Here is an 18,875-nt window from a genome sequence, read left to right on the forward strand (position 1 = left end):
AGCTGCCCGCTCTGGGGGGCGGAGCATGCCCGGAACCCTGGTTGCGGGCGCGGGGTGTTACAGGCTCTTGTGCCCCCCGTGCCGGAAGCGGTGGCCTGGCCGGGCTGGAGCCGGAGCCGATGTCGGGCAATAGCATGGGGGATCCGCGCCGGTCCAACAAGGTCACCAGGTGAGCAGGGTTATGGGGGGCTGGGGGCAGGCAGGTCCCTGGGGGGGTAGGGTCGTGGGGGGGACAGATGAGCCTGGGGGTCACTGTGGCGGGGGCCAGCGCCTGGTTCCTGGGGAGAAGCCTGTGGCACCAAGTAGCATGCGGGGATCCCAGGCCCCTGCCCACCCCCACCGGGACCCGGGTCACCCCCCCCCCTCCCTGCCACGGAGTTAGGGCTGGTGACAGATGAACAGCTCCCTGCCTCCCCTATGGGCAGCCCTGTGCTGGTGCTTCCTTCTCCGGGCAGAGCTGAGTGCCCCCAGGCCCAGGCAAGGCAGTGTTCCTCTCCCCATGCAGGTACAAGCCGCCGTCCACGGAGAACAACCCCACCCTGGAGGACCCTACGCCCGACTACATGAACCTCCTGGGCATGATTTTCAGCATGTGTGGGCTGATGCTCAAGGTGAGTGGGCAAGGCAGGTGTCGGGATGCCAAGAACACATGGAGAACATGCTGCTTCGCTTTTTGGGACGCCCCGCGTGCTGGAGGGGAAGCTGGGCAGCGAGGCTCTGTGGTGGAGGCCAGCCAGATGCCGGTTTCACGGGCTGGGGGTGTTTTAGGGTAGGCCTCACACTTGGCCCTCTGCTTCCAGCTGAAGTGGTGTGCCTGGATCGCTGTCTACTGCTCCTTCATCAGCTTCGCCAACTCCAGGAGCTCAGAGGACACCAAGCAGATGATGAGCAGCTTCATGTGAGTCTTGGCCCTGGGGGCTACATGTGTATCATGTGGATGGTGAAGTGAGTGGCACACCTTTGCTGGCTAGCTGCATGCTTTTCACTCCCCATCAAATGCTGGCTCTGGGTAGAGGGTTAGACAGCGGCTGCCTTCCACCCCCAAGGGGGCTGTGCTGGTGTGGGAGCAGCGATGTGGGGCTGGAAGGGATCTTTGCACAGGTACCTGTCTGTATGTGCCGCCACAGCTGGATGCCTACTCAGCCCCTGCATGGAAGCCTTCAATGTAGGAGGCCCCCACAGCTGCCCCAGGTGGCTTGTTCCAGCATCCGATGGCTCTTGCAGCAAGGGAGGCTTTTCTGAGGCTGAATATGCACCTGCTTTGCTGCGTCTGTGCTCACTGTTTGGGGTCCCATGATACAGAGTGAGGAATAAGGAGCCTTCTAGCAGCTCTGTGGTGGCCTTTCAGATATTTGACAACTGCTGCTGCCTCCCCACTTTGTCCCTTCTCCACACCAAATAGCCTCTCTTCCCTGGGCCACATTTTGGCCCCCTTATTATGTTTCTTACCAGCATCTTTCTTCTTACCTGTCTACGCCAGTAATTCTCAACCAGGGTGCTGGGGCACTCTGGGGTGCTGTCAGGTTCTTTTGAAGGGTGCTGGGAGGAGCTAAGTGAATAAGCCAGTCTTAGGCTCATCCCTACCTGAATGATTTCCCCCAACCCCTATGTAAGTAGCATAATATATAAATTAGTTTCTGAAATTGGGTATCGCTCAGTTCACAAAAATTATGGAGGGCCTTGAGTCCAGTGAGGGGTTGCCTCAAGTCCAAAAAAGTTAGGAACCACTGCTCTACACCATGAAAACAGGGCATCAAGGTCTGCACAGGATGCACTGGGTAGACCTCAGCTAGAACAAAGCAGTGCTACCCCTTTCTGTTCATTGCACACAGCGCTTCAGTTATTACAGCCCTGAATTGCAACAGCTGGCTTCCGTACAGCTGCCAGGGAGCGGTTGGTGTTGTTCTGTGGTTGGCGGTGTAAAACCATTGAGCTTCCTAGCATGCGTTTCTTCCCAGATGGGGAGGGTAGGGGTGGACAGGATGAAGGTGGATGTTAAAATAGTAACAGGAAGCTTGTGGTTGGTTTCCTTTCCAAATAACCCACAACCAGCTAATTTGTTTTTCCTTTCCTTCCTCCCTGTGCTCTCAGGTTGTCTATCTCTGCTGTGGTGATGTCCTATTTACAGAACCCCCAGCCCATGTCTCCCCCATGGTGAAACAGCTTTAGGTCTTCATGCTGCTCCCAAAGGACCCTGGTGGGAGGAAAGGCAGATTCTCAGGTTGTTCTCACAAAACACCGCTCTCTGCTCCCTTTGGCTGTTGCAGGGAGGGGGCGGTTGCTGGAGGAACTTTGGTTCAAGAATTAAAAATAAAAGTAACTCCGGGTACGCTTGTGGCACGCTGTCTTTCACCTCGTAGTGTCCGATCAATAGTGACTGTAAACACCCACTAGTGCTCTGTCAGTGTCATCATTTGGGGCCTCAGACCGACACAGGTGGGTTGGCAGAAAAGCACATCACGTAGACACAGTTATGGCTTAACCGCCCTTTTTCCTGTAGAGTTTGTTAAGCTTTGCTTGTGGAGGTATGAAGCCGAGCCTTGTTGATTGAACTGGCTCCATCTGAATAGATCCCTGAAGTGCTGCCAGTGTAGACAGAACCTGGTGCTTGACAGGTCTCACTCTGCTTTCTAAGCAACCGCGGTGCAAAAATGGCTTCTTGTGTCTACCACTGAGCATAAGAACATCAGTATTGCCACAGTGAGTCAAACCAATGGTCCATTTAGGCCAGCATCCTGCCCTTGACAGTGGCAGAAATGGATGCTATAGAGAGGGAGAGCATTGAACTGGATATCTAGAAGGATCCATCTCTTCTCATTATGCTTCCTGGCGTTCACCGTTATTGGGTTAGAGATGTCAGAGAAAACATCTCCAACTGTTCTGTTTAACATCTGTTAATAGATCTATCAGGAATTTATCCAATGCCTGGTTGAACTCAGCAAAGCTATCTGCCTCCATGACCTTGTGTGGCAACGCAATTACATATTGCATAGAAACGTTCTTGCTGTTGTTAGTTTTGTGGTGCCGATCACCATGACAGATCATCCATCATAGCAGAGAGGCCTGGTATGGCATGGATCCCAGGAATCATCCTCGTGGGGTGGGCACTTTGATGCCAAGGTTGAAGACAATGTCGTTGCCTTTTGCCACATTGCATCTGTGCCACAGGCAGAAGCTTTGGGCCTGGATGCAGCTGGGCTGGCTGCTTCCCCCAGCACTAGATCAATGCACTATGCAGCTTTGTGCCCAGCAGGGCACAGCAGAGTCATCTAGCAGCCCCTTTGCTGGTTGCCCATCATGGCTTGGCCTTCATGGTTCATCCACTCCTTCAGTGGTGGCGGAAATGTCATCTGGGGCTATCATCCCAGCCTGGGCACAGGTCTGGGTTCCACCATGGGGGTGCATTTAGGAGGCCCAGGGGTAGCCCAGTGCTGAGCTAGCCCTTGGAGGAGGAAGATGGAGCTGCGATTGGGGTGGGTGGGGGGTGGTGCAAGTAAGCAGGGAACAAGGATGGTAGTGGGGGTGGATGTCGGTGCCTGTGGATGGCACTGGGAGCTGTTTAAGTGCTGGGGGTGGCTCTGAGGTAGGGGCTGTGGGCTGTGTGGGGAGCAGATGCAGGGGTGCTTGTGAAGGGGGCAGCCATAGTGGGAACTGGGGGACCCTGGGGCGCCTGTAAGGGCTGTGGAAGGAACAAAATAGCTGCTTCTGAGGGAACTTTGCTTCTCCCCCTGTCCCCGCGCTACTCGACACTCCATAGGTTGGATTTCGCACCCGTCTCCGGCGCTCCGCCAATCACAGCGTAGCGCGGGCTCGCGCAACACAGGCAGCTTCTACCGCCCCCCTTCAGCCTATGGGAGGAAGGTGAGATTCGCGGGCAGCCGCGCGTCGTCGCTGGTAGGCGACTTGCACTGTCAATCACTAGGAAAGTTGCCGGGATAGGACTACGGCACGGCCCCCACCTCCGCATAGGTCGACAGACATGTCAATTTCCGCCTTTGGTTCCGCCCGGGAGCACAGCCAATCGGCATGCCCCTTCTAGCCCCGAGCCCCAGCCCAGCGAATAGTGAAGGAGGCTCCGCTCCACTCGCTGCTGATGAGCTCCGTGTGGCCCCGCCCACGCCGGGGAGGGGGCTTTAAAAGGAAGCCCCAGGGCGAGAAGTCACGTGACGGGACGGTCACATGACAGGGCTGGGACGGGGCGGCGGCGGCGGCGGCGGCAGCGGCAGCGGCAGCGGCAGCGGCAGTGGCAGTGGCAGTGTTGTCATCATGGGGGCTCGCGTAGGGCTGCTGCTGCTGGGGCTGCTGGGGGCGGCGGGCGGATGCGGCTACGAGGTGAGGGCGGCTAGACTGGGGACACGGGGTAGGAGAGGGGGCTGGACTGGGGCGCTGGGGGATTGGGTGCAAGAGCGGGGGCTGGGTTGGGGGGAGAGGGGGCGGGATGGTGCAACTTACTAGTTAAGGCAGTCTGTGGGGAGGGCTGTCTGAAGTAATGATTGGGGGTGTGTGGGGGGCTGAGTGGCTCAGGGCTCCTATGGGAGGACACTAGGGTGGGGGTTGGGGCTGAGTGGGAGGGGGCAGCCTGTCCCTTTTTCTCCTTTGCAAAGTTGGGGGAAGAAGGAAGGGGGCTCCAGAGGTGGGGTGGGGATCTGGGAGCGGGCAGCTGCAGTCACCCCCCACAGCAGGAGCCTGAGCTGCCTGGGGAAGGGGTGCTGTGATTAAGGAGGGGGCAGGGCTGCTCCGGGAGAACAGGGTGTGTCAGGAATCCTGGGTTTGTGGAGGTGGGGCAGAGGGGGGGGTCTGGGTCACTGGGGGGCTCTGAAACCCAAAGCCTCTTAAATATGGTGGGGGAGGGGATGCATCCAACAAAGGGCACTGGGTTTGGTCCCCCATCCTGCTCTTCCTTCCCCCCCCCCCCCCCCCCCCCCCCCCATGGCAGGGGGCTTCCTGTTCCCAGGGCTGAGTCAGCAGCAGATAAAGAGCCAGTCTCAAGTTCCAGTCACACTTCCCCCTTCCCTCACAGCTGATTGGGGGCCAAGGGGAACAGGATGAATCTAGTGCCCAGGGCTAAGACCATTGGCAATACGTAGGGGGTGTACATGGGTGCACATGCACCCCCTGAGATTAGCAGTGCACCCCCTGAGAGAAGCACCGCTGGCTGCTACCAACCACCCTGCCACCAACACTGCTGTGGCCACCTGTGGAAGCTCCTCACTTGCTGCCATCACTGCTGGCACCGCCTGCAGGTGGTCACCGTGCCCCCCCCCCCCCCCCCCGGCCCTCTGGGGATGTGCATTGTTCATGACTGAAACCCTGCCCCCTCCAACAGCCTCTTTCTCTTTTCTTCTTCTTTTTATTCTGCAAGTGTTTCCTGTCACGGAGATGGGGTGGTAATAACCGTGTCTTGGGTCAAAGCCGATGGTTCAGAGCCAGCTCTGCTTTCTACGGCTGGGGATGGGGGCAGGAAATAGAACCCAGGGGTCTTGACACACCTTGACCCTAACTGCTTCTTGACCACTGGATCTTATCCCCTGACAGGGACTGAGAAACACCCCAGGAGTCCTGATGTACCTTATTCTACCCTTTGGACCCCACTCCCTTCCCAGTACTAGCAAAAAAACCAAACAAACACAGACATCTTCATGCAAGCTAACCTGTGTACCCTACTGTTTTCTTAAAACTAGCAAAAGAACCCATGCATGGTGACTCACTTGGTCCAGCCATGAAGCCTCACTTCCCTCCTAGAGCTGGGGTGGGGGTACCTTGGTTCTCTCTTGGTCGTGCCTCTGTCTCTTCTGAGTCAGCGGCCATGAAGTTATCCACTGTGGCCTTGTGTGTTTGTGGTCTGGGAACTGGGAAAACTGAGGCACAGACAGGCCAAGGACTCTTGGTGGCAGGGGGGCCAGTGTTCCCACAGGGGCTGGTACCCTGAGGCTGCCCCTGACTGGGGCTCTCTTGTTCTCCTCTGCCCTTCAGTCCTGCCCAGCCACAGAGCCTAAGATGCTGAACGTCCACCTCATCCCCCACACACACAATGACGTGGGCTGGCTGAAGACAGTGGACCAGTATTTCTATGGAGGTACAAGGTGGGGGAGGGGCTACCACCATCTCGCTCATTAGGTAACAAAGGCTTGTAACCACTGGCTTTTTTCGTTGTGCAAAGAGCTGACCTGAGCTTGGGGCCAGGCTGCCTCAGTTCTGCTCCCTTCTCTGTCCCTGGCCTGCTGGGTGTCCTTAGCCTGTCTGTGCCACAGTGTCTCCAGTTGCAGCCTGGAGGTCATCCCATCGACCTGCTCTTGCTGAAGTGCTTAGGATGGGGAAAGGCCCTTGCTGCCCCTTTCTTTCCTCTCAAGGCAGCTGGAACCCTGGAGCCTAGCCCAGCCCACCCCCTCCCCAAAATCCTCTCTGTTTGCCTCCCCTCCTCTCTCTGCAGCTGGGGCATCCTGACTCCCAGCCCTATCCCACTCTTCCCCCACCCCTGCCCAGCAAGTGCTGGGAGTGGAACCCAGGCATCCAGATTCCTAGCTTTCTCCTGCTCTAACCACTGAGTAAGGCTTTCTCCAGCCTGGCTGGGTCTGTTTCTCACTGTCCCTGGGTGTTACTATGGGGAAGGTTTCTGTGGCATCACCCAAGGTTATGGCCATGGTAAGTGTCCTTGGCATCTTATCTCTGGCCCAGAGTAACATGGGAGGACTTATTTGGGGGGTGGAGGGTGTGATGTGAGGGCACCAGCTGGCTGAGGATTATGGGGGGGGGGGCGGGGGGGGTAGGGCTGGGATCTGTTCCCTCCAGGGGACACAAGCCCCCTCTGGGGCACTGGTACAGCCCCTGGGTGCCAGGGAGGTGTGCCAGCCCCCTCTTCTGCCCCACCAGCCCGCAATGACATCCAGCACGCCGGGGTGCAGTACATCCTAGACTCTGTGATGCCCCAGCTCCAGGCTGACCCCACCAAACGCTTTGTCTACGTGGAGGTGGCCTTCTTCTATCGCTGGTGGCAGCTGCAGCCTGAGCCCATACGCCAGCTCGTCAGGGAGCTCATTAACCAGGGTGAGGGGGATGAGAAGAGGAGGGGAGGGGGCCGCTTCCAGGGGGGGCTGGCCCAAGCCACATGTGTGTTCATACACTTGCTGGGCATATGTGTCTGGGTTGGTCTGGGGTGCAGCACATGCCCTGTCCTGTGTGGAGCATACTCTGCATCTGTGCTGAGCCGTGTAGGTGGTGTTTCACATGTATATATGTGTCTGTCTTGTGTATGTGAAGTGGACTAACCCACATATGCCTCCTCACACTAGCAGCACATCAAGGACACAGGCCTGAATCAGCTGAAGTCTGTCTCTCTCCCCTCTCCTCCTGCCCTGTCTCTCCCATGTGTGATTTTTTTTTTTCTATGTAGGGAAGTCCCTACACTGCAGGGACTAGATTTCCCAGGCTCCCCTTCAGCACACATTAAGTGTATGAGGGAACTTCACACAGCCTGCACAGCAAGCTTGCCCTGGCTAGCTACATGAGGAACATGCCATGTTGTGGAGCACATGCATGCACGCAGGAAGCTCTGGCTTCAGCTAGGCATGTGGTTGTGGTGTCACACATGCTGCAGCAGAGGAGGGGGCCTGTGTTGGTGGGGACTGGGAAGGGATGTGGGCCAGGCTTCTGGCCCCGTGTTCCCAGCCCTGGGGGTGCCATCAGTCTTGCTTCAACCCTGGGCAACTACTTCTGGGTGGATAGTAGGGGTGCCAGGCCTGTGAGGCTGGGACCCTTGGAGTCATCTGGGTTGTTACAGCTTTCCCCCTCTTGACATCCTTCTCTCCACGGTGTTTGCTTACAGTGCCAAGTGTGTGCCTTGTGTGCAAATGCAGATGTGCACACTTACATGCTGTATATACACATTATATTGGCATGGGTGCTCTGCCCTGATCCTGGAGGCTCTCCTCTCCTGCCTCAGCTGCTCTGGGTTTGTCCCAACCCAATTTTCCCCACCTCAACCCTGCTGTCTGCCTGTGGACTGTAAGCCCCACCCTGTCCCTGCCTTGGTTTCCTGCTGACCCAGTGTATCTAGGCCCGTGGGCTTGCATGCCTCTAGTGACCCCTAGAATCTCCTTCTTGACTCTCATATATGCCAAGAGCATGCTCCAACATGCCCTGGGTGCACACAGCCAGCACCTGGTCCTAACCAGGGCAGGACACTTCACCTACCACCCCCCTCCCTGTGCTCCTGGTGGGTGGCAAGGGGGAGTTGCTGGCAGGGGTGGGGGATCTTGGAGGAACCTCTGACCCTGATCACCCTCCCCCACCCTACAGGGCGCCTGGAGTTTGCAAATGGGGGCTGGTGCATGAATGATGAGGCAGCTGTGCACTACAATGCTGTTGTGGACCAGCTGACACTGGGGCTGCGCTTCCTGCAGGAGACATTTGGGGCCTGCGGGCGCCCCCGTGTTGCCTGGCACATCGACCCCTTTGGCCATGCCCGTGAGCAGGCCTCTCTCTTTGCCCAGGTCAGCTCCTGGGGATGGAGCCTGGTTCCATGTCTCAGTTTCCCCATGGGCAAGAGGGGCCTGGGCAAGGCTCCAGGCCTCAGTTTCCCCATGGGTGGGAGGAGGCTGGAGTTCAGGCTTGGCTCTGTACCTCAGTTTCCCTGGGGGCTGGGCTCCAGGGTTGGCTTTGTGCCCCAGTTTCCCCTTGAGCAAGAAAGGATGGTCTGGGCTGGGGAGGAGGAAGAGGCTTTGCAGGGGGCAGATGAAGGGCCCAAGCCCCCTTCTCCTCCCCTCCCCCTCCCTGGGTCCTAACCTCCTCCCTGCCCCCCCCTTGCTCCAGATGGGCTTCGATGGGTTCTTCATCGGGCGCCTCGACTACCAGGACAAGGCTAACCGGGAGCGGCTGCGGGAGATGGAGCAGGTGTGGAGGGGCAGCTCCAGCCTGAAGCCCCCAGCTGCCGACCTCTTTACTGGTGTGTGTGTATGGGGGGGGAAATCTGGACAGGAGAGAGGTCTGAGGGGAGTGGGTGGCAAGGCTAGTTGGGGGTGGTAAGCATGGGAGGATGTGAAGGGGCCTTAGGGGGTGGATGGCAGATTGGGCCTGGGTGGTGGTAAGCTTGGGGGACTGAGTGGGTTCAGGGTATGTGTGGTGGGTGGGTTGTGGGTGCACTAGATGTGGCCTGAATAGGATGAGGGGTGGCAAGCTTGGGGGTGGGCCTGTTGAGGCTGGAGTGGGGGAGACAATCATAAGCCCTGGCAGTGCCTGTGGGTGAGGATCTGGGGGTGCTGCCCCCCTCGGTGCCCCCTCAGCACAGTGCTGCCCCTCCACTCCCCAGGTGTTCTCCCCAATGGCTATGGGCCGCCCTTTTCCTTCTGCTGGGACCAGTTCTGCTCCGACAACCCTATTGTGGATGACAAGAGTGATGAGAACAATGTGGCCGAACGGGTTTCTTCCTTCCTTCGAGTTGCTGAGGCCCAGGTGAGAGGGGGCAGGTGTCTGGGTTCTCTCCCTGCTCTGGGGGGCAATGGGGACTGGAAGAGGTTATACAAGGTTGGGGTTGGGGGCCCCAGTTCTGGGTGGGGAGTGGGACTTGTTACCTGGGGTGGAGGGGCTGTGTCAGGACTGGCAGTAAGTGCCTGGCCAGTGCTAGAGGGAAGGATGCACTAGCTCAGGCCTGGATCTTGGGCTTGAAAGTGGTCACAGTGCGGGGAGGGGGGTCCTGCAGCATCAGAAGCGCCTCATCCCCACCCCCACCAGGCAAAGCATTACCGCACCAACCACATCGTTATGACGATGGGCTCAGACTTCCAGTATGAGAACGCCAACCTGTGGTACAAGAACATGGACAAGCTGCTGCAGCACGTCAATGCCCAGGTACCATGGTGGGGGGCAGTTCTCCCCACCCCCCCCCACCGAATTCCCCTTGCTGACCCCCTCCCTCCTGCCTTTTCCTTCCAGCAAGCAAATGGGAGCCGGGTCCACGTGCTCTACTCCACGCCCAGCTGCTACCTGTGGGCACTCAACCAAGCCAACCTCACCTGGTACAATGCGGAAGGGGGAGCTGGGGGAGGTAGGGGGACATGGGGCAGGATAGGGCTGGGGGAGGTGGGGGGGATAAGGGTGACTGGATGAGGGTGGAGGGAAAACAGGGGCTCTACAGGGCTGGTGGGGTTCAGAGGGGAAAGCTGGATGAGGCAGGGGGGTTAGGAAGGGCTGGGGGTCCTGGAGGGGACCAGGAATGGGCTGGGGGGGGGTCATGGGGGACTGGACAGGGTGACCCCCACATCAGGGCATAAGGACACCCCTGACCCTGCCTGGCAGAGGAGAACACCTGTCTCTGTTGCCCATCCCCATGGTGGGGAAAGGAGGAGAAAGTTGGCATCGCAGGGGTTTGGGGGTTGGGGAGGCATGGAGAGCCAGTGCTGTGGAGGAGCCAAGCTGACTTGAGGTCTGGCAGGTCTCTGAAGCACGATGACTTCTTCCCATACGCGGACGGCCCCCACCAGTTCTGGACGGGCTACTTCACTAGCCGGCCCAGCTTCAAGCGCTACGAGCGCCTCAGCAACAACTTTCTTCAGGTGACCCCTGACCCCTGGGCCAGCACCAGTATTCATGAGTTCCCACGCCAGTCACTCCTGTTCACCACCCTTCTCACCTCCTACCAGGTCTGCAAACAGCTGGAAGCTTTGGCTGGTCCTGGCATCAGGAAGGGTCCCTATGGCGAGGGTGACAGCTCCGTGCTGCGTACGTGAGGCTGACCATGACTGCCCCCCCTTCAACACCTGGGGGAGTGACAGCCAAGATGAGGATAGGGGGACTGTTACAGCATGAGGCAGCACTGAGCCCACAGTAGTGGGGGCACTGGAGGAGAGCATCTGGCTGAGGTCTGGGAGGAGGGGAGGTTCCCGTTGAGGCTGGTGTTGGGGTAAAACAGGCTGCTGTCCCACCTGGGGGGCTTGGCTGAAGCCCCCCACCATCCCTCCTCCAGGCCGTGCCATGGCCGTGGCCCAGCACCATGACGCTGTGAGCGGGACAGAGAAGCAACATGTGGCAAACGACTATGCCAAGCGCCTGGCTGCTGGCTGGGAAGCCTGCCAGGTACATGGGAGTGTGGATGGGGGGCTACCTGGCACCCCCCTGCTCCCTCACTGCAGGATATGTAACTGCTCCCCCAGCATAGCACCCTCTGCTGGACCCCCCTAACCTGTCACACAGCATAAAGTTCTCTGCTGGATCCCCCTGCCCCCCAGCTTCTAGTGGGTTAAAGCAGGGGAGCTGCTGCATCCCTTACTGCCTCTCCTCCCCCTCACGGGGCCCCTTTCACATGCACCCTGACCAGGCTTCCCCCCAACCCTGCAGGTCCTGGTGAGCAATGCGCTGGCCACTATCAGTGGCAGCAAAGAGAACTTCATCTTCTGCAACTACCTCAACATGAGCGTCTGCCCGCTGAGTGAGGCTGCTGGCCAGGTGAGCCCCGGGGGCTGGGGGCCAGGAGACTGTTGTTGGGGGGCTGCTTTGGCTCACAGTGTCCATCTCTCCATCCCTGCAGTTCACAGTGATCCTGTACAACCCATTGGGCCGGAGCGTGCGCTGGATCGTGCGGCTGCCGGTCAATGGGGCACAGTATTCGGTGATGGACACCGACGGGCAAGCGGTGCTCAGTGAGGTGCATATGCCTGGGGCTCAACCTGGCTCTTCCCCCAGGCCTCTTTGGGGCTGTGAAGACCCCAGGGCTGTGGGGGGGAGGGGGGGTGGTGGTGTTCCAGTCACTGATAGGAATCGAACTGCCAGCTTTCTGGGAAGGGGCTGTGTTGGTAGTTGGGCAGCCACTAGAGGGTGATGTAACTGGAGGCCAGAGCATTCTCTGCTGGTCTTATGCTGCACCTCTCCCCAGCACAGCACCCTCTGCTAGATACCCCCCGCCCCCTCCCCCCAGGAGTGCAGGTTAGGGGGCAGGGGGTGGGCATTTTGCCTTGGAGCCCAGATACCTGGGTTTCATCCTAAATTCTGGGAGGGGAGCAGTGGATTGGAAGGAGGAGGGGCTGGGAACCAGGACTCCCAGGTTCTCTTCTAGCTCTAGAAAGGGATTGGGGCCAAGGGATTGAGAGCAGGGGTGGGACTGGGATGTCTGGATTCTTTTGTTCTGGGATGGGAGTGGGGGGGCTGGTGGGTGCTGGGAGCCTGGATGCCTGGTTCTTTCCCCAGCTCTGGGAAGGGAGCTGTAGGTTGGAGGAGAGAGCCTGAAAGCCCTGCTCCCCACAGCACAGCACCCCTGCTGCTCCAGAGCCCACCCAAACCTTACCCACCCTTCCCTGCCCTGCCCTCCAGATCATCCCTGTCTCTAACTTCACACGGCAGCTGCGGCGGGATCGAGGCAATGCTCGCCTCGAGCTTATTTTCCCAGCTGTGGCCCCAGCTCTCGGCTACGCCACCTTCGCCGTTACCCGGCTGGCTGGGGAGCGCCAGCTTGGCCCTCAGGAGATCCATGCTCGGCCCCTGGAGATCCACAATGAGGTATTGTACTGGGGAACAGAAATAGGCAGCTCTTTCCCCTGATCCCATACCTACAACAGGTTCTTCTGCTCCTACTCAGTAGAAGGCTTCTGTGGAGGGGGGTATGTGGCTGCTGCCCCTAACTCTGGGGTCTCTGGGTTGGGGAGTGTGGCTGGAGCCAGGCTCAGCCCCGTGCTACTTTGCAGAGGAAGAGACCGTGCCTCATCTGGTCTGGTCCTGCAGGGGTTGGGGGGAGCCTGGACACCTGGTTTTTCCCCACTCCTGGGATGGGATTCAATTCAAAGGTGGCTCTGTTCCCACTGGGAATTGCCCCCCCAGGGGCTTGGACCCTGCTTGCTGCCCCCTATCTGCCTCCTGCCATGCCTAAAACAGAGTATCAGCCTCTACTTGGAGCCTGCTATCTGCCCCCCTCCCTCAACCCCCCACTAGGGCTCAGGTCTGCCATCTCCTACCTTTCCAGCATGTTCGTGTCCTGTTTGACCCTGTCACTGGGTTACTGCAAGAGATTCAGAACCTGGACAAGGGCATCACCCTGCCTGTGACCCAGGGCTTCTTCTGGTGAGCGTGCCTGGATGCCTTGGTTCTCTTTTTCCAATCTGGGAGGGGGCAATGGTTTGTCTAGTGGTTTAAAGCAGGAGAGAGGTGGGTAACCCAGACACCTGGGTCCTCTCCTGATCTGAGTGGGGGGTGGTATCTAGTGGGTTAAAGCAGAACAGGGAGTGGGGAGCCTGGATGCCTGGGTTCTCTCTCTGTTCTTGTGTGGGGCAGGGAGTCTAATGGGTTAAAGGAGAGAGTGGCAGGGAGCCCGGATGCCTGGATTCTCTCTCTGCTCTGGGTGAGGGAGAGGAGGGGGTATAGTGGATGAAAGTAGAAGTAGGGGGGAGGTTGCATGCCTGTGTTCTCTCCCCACTCTGGGAGAGAAGCAGGATATAGTGGGTTAAAGCAGGAGAGAGCTTGCAGGGGGGAGCCAGATGCCTGGGTTCTCTCTCTTGGGCTGCAGGGACCAGGACGAAGCACATGAGAGAAGGGAGCCTGGGCACCCAGACTCCTGGGTTTCACTGGGCTTTTGTTACCATGTCACATGGGAGGGCTGTGGTGCACCCAGCTCTGGGGTTGGGACAGTGCCTTCCACCCGGAGCTGGGTGCTGGATATCAGGTGTCCCCTTTTTCCCTGCCAGGACTGACCCTTGATCCTCTCACCCCTCTTGTCTGGCCTAGGTACAATGCCAGCATTGGCAATGAGGAGAGCAGCCAGGCCTCAGGCGCCTACATCTTCCGGCCTAACCGCTCAGAGCCCATCCCCATGGCCTGGCGGGTCCACACATACCTGGTGAAGGTGCGTCAGGGTGGGGGTATCTAAGCAGGGCTGTGGCGGGGCCAGGATTCCCAGTCTTTGGGATCTGGCAGTGGGGAAATAGGGCTGCAATGATGGAAACAGAAGCAGCCCCTGGTGTCCCACCCCACACCCCAAAGGTGGCCTCATCTCAGTTCAGGATAGAGGGGCCCTGTTATACCCAGCCCTTATTGCCCCCCTTCCACCAGAACCAGCTGCATCTTAGTGCTAGGCGTTGAGTCCCTGCACATCCAACACCTAACACCCCATCTCAGTGCTGGACAAGGGACCCTGTTATACTCAGGCATAGCATGCTGCACCCCAGAGCCAGCCATATCTTGATGCATGGTGAGGGGTCTCTGTTCTACTCAGCCCCTGCCACCTTATGCCAGAGCCTGCCACCTCCCTGGTCAGTGCCATGCTCCAAGCTGTGACCCCTGCCCCCACACTGTTTCCCCCCAGAACCGTCTGGTGCAGGAGGTCTATCAGAACTTCTCAGCATGGTGCTCCCAGGTGGTGCGGCTCTATGCTGGGGAGTCCCACGTTGAACTGGAGTGGACGGTGGGACCCATCCCCACAGAGTGAGTGCAGGGCTGGGAGGGCAGGGGCCTGGTGGGCTGTGAGTGAAGTCCTTGGTGTTGGATGCACCCCCTAGGTTCCATCATGCCCTGCAGCACCAGGATTCAGGCTCCATTCGCTGGGAATAGTCTGCTGTAGAAGTCCTACCCCCGATGTGTGTGCATCTCAGCCCTGGGAGAGGGGTTCCTGGTTTATACAACCCTCGCTGGCTCTGGTGTGGGGCATCTACATCTCAGCTCAGGATGAAGAACCATATTATACTTAGCGTCTGACATCCCGCTTCAGGGCCAGCTGCAGTTCAGCCCTGGGCCAAGGGATCCCTGTTACACCCAGCCCTCAACATCTCACCCCAGACCCAGCTGCATCTCAGCCCTGAGCTAGGTGTCTACCAGTCCCAGCCCCTGATGCTTCAACCTGGAACCAGCTGCACCTCATCTCAGACTGAAGGGTGCCTGTTATGCCCAGCACCTGGCATCTCACCCCAGAGCCAGCCTCAGCTGAGCATGGTCAAGAGTTCCCTGTTATATACCTAGTCTCCCCATGTTCCACCCCGGAGCCAACCTCACTCCAGCCCTGGGTGAAGAGTCCTTGTTACAGGGTTTCTCCCTCCCCACCCCAGAGCGAGGGCTCCCTGTTGTACACCCCACTCCAGAGCCAAGGTGCATGTTGGCCCCTAGGAAGTTAGTTGTGGGGGGCAGCAATGATGAAGGGGGTCCCCAGCCAGGGCCTGACCCCACTCCCCTACCCTACAGTGACGGGTGGGGCAAGGAGATCATCAGTCGTTTCGACACTCCTCTTGAGACGGATGGATGCTTCTACACAGACTCCAACGGGCGGGAGATCCAGGAGCGCAGGTGTTTGTGGGGGTGGGGGCCCAGATGCCTAGGTTCTGTCCCCAGCTCTAGGAGAAGAGCTGTGGATTGGAGGGTGGGTTGGGTTCTCTTCCAACTCTAGGAAGGGATTGGGAGCAAGAGGGGCTGGGACACCTGGGTTCTGTTTCCTGCTGTGAGGTGGGTGGGAAGCTGGTGGGTTTAGAGCTGGGAGTGGGGCTGGAATCCTGGATGCCTAGGTTCTGTCCATGGCTGGCCACCCCCCCAAAATGCCCTGCTTGTGGGGTGGCTCAAGGCTTTTCTGGCAAGGGGTTCTGGCCTTGGGGTTACCCGGCTCTGCTCACCAGACGCAACTTCCGGCCCACATGGAACCTGAGCCAGACAGAGCCGGTGGCTGGGAACTACTACCCTGTCAACAGCCGCATCTATATCAAGGTACCAGGGGGCTGGGCCTGGGGTGGGACAGGGGTTGGGGCTCAAACCCTCCTCCTCCCCTCATACCTCTCACTGGCTGTGATGCATGTGCTGGGTGGAGCAGAGAATGGCCACAACTCTGCTCACTGGTGTCTTGTCCCCCAGAACAGGAAATTCCAGCTGACAGTACTTACTGATCGTTCCCAGGGTGGCACCAGTGTCTCTGATGGCTCCCTTGAGCTCATGGTGAGGCCGGGGCTGGGGTGGGGGCTCACGCCTATGGGGGGTGGGGTGCACTCTGGGCTGTGGGTTCAAATCCTGCCTTGGGCAGGTGTTCACACATGGCTTGTGGGGAGGGGGAGGTTATTCTTTGGGCCATGGGTTTGTGTGTGGCCTCAGGCACTGCTCTCATATGGGGGGTGTGGAAGAGCATGCTGTCTGGGCGATGGGTTCAAATTTTGACTTGGGTGGGTGCTTACCTGGGGTGAGGGATGTTTTCTGTGGGCCATGGCTTTTGAGTCCTGCCTCAGGCACGACTCAGCCATGATGGGGATGCTGCCTGGGCTGTGGGTTCATATCTCTTCTCAGATGGCTGCTTGAATATTTTGGGGGGTATGGGGGTGTCCTCTGGGCTGTGGGTTGGAGTTCTGTCTTGCTCGTGTATAGGGGAGGGGGAGGTGCTGCTGTCTGGGCTGTGGGTTTAAATCTCACCTTGGGCAGCTGCTCTTATGTGGTTGGGGGGTGAATTTGAATCTCACCTTGAATGACTGCTCACACATGGAGCAAGTTGGGAGGGTCTCAGCCTATCTCAGCTTGCAGGGCCTAGGAGTGGGGGAACCCTTCTGCTCTGTATAACCTACTCCCAAGGCTTCTAGGAGCCTGATTCCTGCTCCCACCTCTCTCTAGTATTGGGGGCCCTGCCCCACTTGGGGCTCTATTGTCTTGCAGATGCCCCCCCCTTTGTGAGGGTTATGGGGGGGGTTGGTCTACAGCCTGGCCCATGCCAACACTTGCCCTACCTCCCCCTTAGGTGCACAGGCGACTGCTGTACGATGACGATCGGGGGGTGGGGGAGCCACTGATGGAGCCGGGTGACTTCCATGATGGGCTGGTTGTGCGGGGCCGGCACCTGGTGCTGCTGGACACGGTAGAGTCCTCACCCACCTGCCATCGCCTCCAGGCCCAGCAGGAGTTCATGGCCCCGCAGCTGGTGCTGGCCCCTGGCAGTGCTGCCCCCTCCACCCAGGGGCAACGGGTGAGTGCCAGCCCTGGGGTCCAGTCCCACTGCTCACGTTACAGGTTGGAGTAGAGGGAGTGATCCTGGATCCTTTATGCGTGCATGTCTTGATGCTGTGGGTTCAAGTCCTATCCTGAGTGGCTGCTCCCACATTTTTGGTAGGGTTTGGAAGAAGGGGTATGCTCCTTGGGTTCAAATCCCACCTTGGACAACTGCTTACACATGGGCGGGGGTGAGGAGTTGTTGTCTGGGCCCTGAACCAGAGTGCTGTCTCTGGCGGGAGCTCACAGAGTCAGGGGTTGGTTCGTCTGGGCGATGGTTTCAAGTCCCACCTTGAACAGCCGTTCCCATGTGGTTGGGGACAGGGTTCTCAGAGCTGTGGGCTCAAATCCCACCTCTGGCAACTGCTCACACACACAGAGAGTTGAAATGGGTCTCAGCCCAACTCAGGGGGGAGGGACTGGTGTGGAAACCCTTGTACTCTATATAACCCCTCCCACTGTGATTCTTCCTCCTCCCACCTGCCCCAACTAGGAAAGGGGAGGTTGGGATCTTGGGGTTATTGAAGGCCTGGTCACATTCCTTTAGGCCCTGGCTGTAGACTATGGTGGGGGGGGAAGTGTGTTCCCTCCCCCCCACTTTCCCCTCCAGCCTGTTTCACCCCTTCTCCCCTCCCTTCAGTTCACAGCACTGAGACAGGACCTGCCCCACAACATCCACCTGCTGACCTTGGCCCAGTGGGATGCCAACTCCATCCTCCTGCGGCTGGAGCACCAGTTTGAGCAGGGCGAGAGTGCCAATGGCTCCCAGCCTGTCACCCTCAACCTGCTGGTAGGTGCTGCCTGCCCCCAGGGCTTCTTACTGGAGCCAGTGTCATGGAGGTACTTGTGTCAGGACCCTTGCTCCTGGTGCTGGCTGGTGCCTGGGCTTCAAAGCCCTAAAAGCCTCCAATGTAGCTTCATGATCCTGCTAAGGCTTCAGGGCCTCTGACCCAGCCATGAGTGGGAACTGATGCTGTCTCTCTACTCCCAGAACCTCTTCTCCTCCTTCACCATCACTGCCCTGCAGGAGATGAATCTTGCTGCCAACCAGAGGCGTGAGGATGTGACACGACTTACCTGGTGGCTGGAGCCAGGTGAGAGAGTCTGGAGGGGAATTGGGCTCCAGGTACCCCACCACAAGGCTAGGATAGACCTAGGGCTGAGTCCAAGGGGGGCTTAGGGACTGCAGACATGCTCCCCCCCCCCCCAACTCACCTCCTGCCCTCTTCCAGGTGCAGCCCGGCCCCAGCCTCCCCCCAAACTGGACCCGAGCCGTGTCACACTGGAGCCTATGGAGATCCGGACTTTCCTTGCCACAGTGCAGCACAGAGACACTGGGGGGGGTCTGGCTGCCCGGTGGGTAGAGAGGTAGAGGCCCTTCTCTCCCTCATGGGGGGTGGGTCTACCCCCTCCATCCCCTCTGGGACCAGGTTGTGCCTGCAACTTCTCTCTACCATCCCCCCTTGCTGCCAATACATTTTGCCAAGCCAGATTCAAAGGGGGCCAGGCTCAGGTACATCCTTGGCCTTGGCTGGCCCCACAGCCATGTGCACACGCACACACATGTGACTCATTACCTGAATAAATGGTCTGTGGTCACTGTCACAACCTCAGCAAGTCTCTCTGGCAATAGCAGAGGCTGCTGGGGGGTGCAGTGCCCCTCCTGGGGGGCCCCCCATGTCTAGGTCAGGCTCTGCCCCAAACTCCATGATACCAGCTAGGGGCATCCCCCACTGGCCCTGCTTCATCCTCCCAGCCTGGAGCTTTCCCTCCCTCCCCCCATCCCAGGGACCAGGTTCAAGCAGCTTGTGGTCTGCTTCTGGGGCCCACCAGGCCCACCCTCACAACCCCTCCAACATATTTAAAGTCGGTCTTGTGTCTGTCCTGCTTCTCCCCCCCCCCCCCCCCCCCCCCCCCCCCCCACACACACACACACACACACACACACACCTAGACCT

At 58.9% G+C, this 18,875-nt stretch overlaps 2 protein-coding genes across 3 annotated transcripts; both read left to right on the forward strand.

Moving 5' to 3' along the window:
• The first annotated feature begins 60 nt into the window (after window positions 1–60).
• WDR83OS (WD repeat domain 83 opposite strand) lies at window positions 61–2,329 on the forward strand. The gene is made up of 4 exons (XM_006262767.4): window positions 61–169; window positions 506–611; window positions 801–898; window positions 2,092–2,329. Exons 1-4 carry the CDS (start codon window positions 120–122, stop codon window positions 2,156–2,158), a joined length of 321 nt encoding a protein of 106 aa, XP_006262829.1. The 5' UTR covers window positions 61–119; the 3' UTR covers window positions 2,159–2,329.
• A 1,835-nt stretch (window positions 2,330–4,164) lies between these two features.
• MAN2B1 (mannosidase alpha class 2B member 1) lies at window positions 4,165–18,530 on the forward strand. 2 transcript variants are annotated; one of them, XM_019491148.2, is made up of 24 exons: window positions 4,165–4,332; window positions 5,974–6,076; window positions 6,871–7,044; window positions 8,296–8,489; window positions 8,809–8,941; window positions 9,305–9,447; window positions 9,727–9,843; window positions 9,928–10,010; window positions 10,427–10,547; window positions 10,635–10,713; window positions 10,958–11,067; window positions 11,329–11,436; window positions 11,519–11,635; window positions 12,298–12,483; window positions 12,944–13,041; window positions 13,702–13,819; window positions 14,279–14,397; window positions 15,148–15,249; window positions 15,573–15,660; window positions 15,805–15,885; window positions 16,670–16,894; window positions 17,558–17,707; window positions 17,909–18,011; window positions 18,150–18,530. In XM_019491148.2, the coding sequence occupies exons 1-24, from the start codon at window positions 4,180–4,182 to the stop codon at window positions 18,287–18,289; spliced, it is 3,045 nt and encodes a 1,014-aa protein (XP_019346693.2). In that variant the 5' UTR covers window positions 4,165–4,179; the 3' UTR covers window positions 18,290–18,530. The 2 variants fall into 2 exon arrangements, with proteins under 2 accessions (XP_019346693.2, XP_059588263.1); XM_059732280.1 differs by lacking the exon at window positions 4,165–4,332 and adding an exon at window positions 5,014–5,243.
• Window positions 18,531–18,875: the final 345 nt, after the last annotated feature.

Source organism: Alligator mississippiensis, chromosome 8 (genome assembly GCF_030867095.1).
Source record: "Alligator mississippiensis isolate rAllMis1 chromosome 8, rAllMis1, whole genome shotgun sequence".
Lineage (NCBI taxonomy): Eukaryota > Metazoa > Chordata > Crocodylia > Alligatoridae > Alligator > Alligator mississippiensis.

Coding starts and splice junctions, on each gene's coding strand:
- WDR83OS (XM_006262767.4), top strand. CDS start 120: ATGTCGGGCAATAGCATGGGGGATCCGCGCCGGTCCAACAAGGTCACC. Junction 612..800: donor TGTGTGGGCTGATGCTCAAG/GTGAGTGGGCAA, acceptor CTCTGCTTCCAG/CTGAAGTGGTGTGCCTGGAT. Junction 899..2,091: donor CAGATGATGAGCAGCTTCAT/GTGAGTCTTGGC, acceptor CTGTGCTCTCAG/GTTGTCTATCTCTGCTGTGG.
- MAN2B1 (XM_019491148.2), top strand. CDS start 4,180: ATGACAGGGCTGGGACGGGGCGGCGGCGGCGGCGGCGGCAGCGGCAGC. Junction 10,011..10,426: donor AACCAAGCCAACCTCACCTG/GTACAATGCGGA, acceptor GAGGTCTGGCAG/GTCTCTGAAGCACGATGACT. Junction 15,886..16,669: donor ATGGCTCCCTTGAGCTCATG/GTGAGGCCGGGG, acceptor CCTCCCCCTTAG/GTGCACAGGCGACTGCTGTA.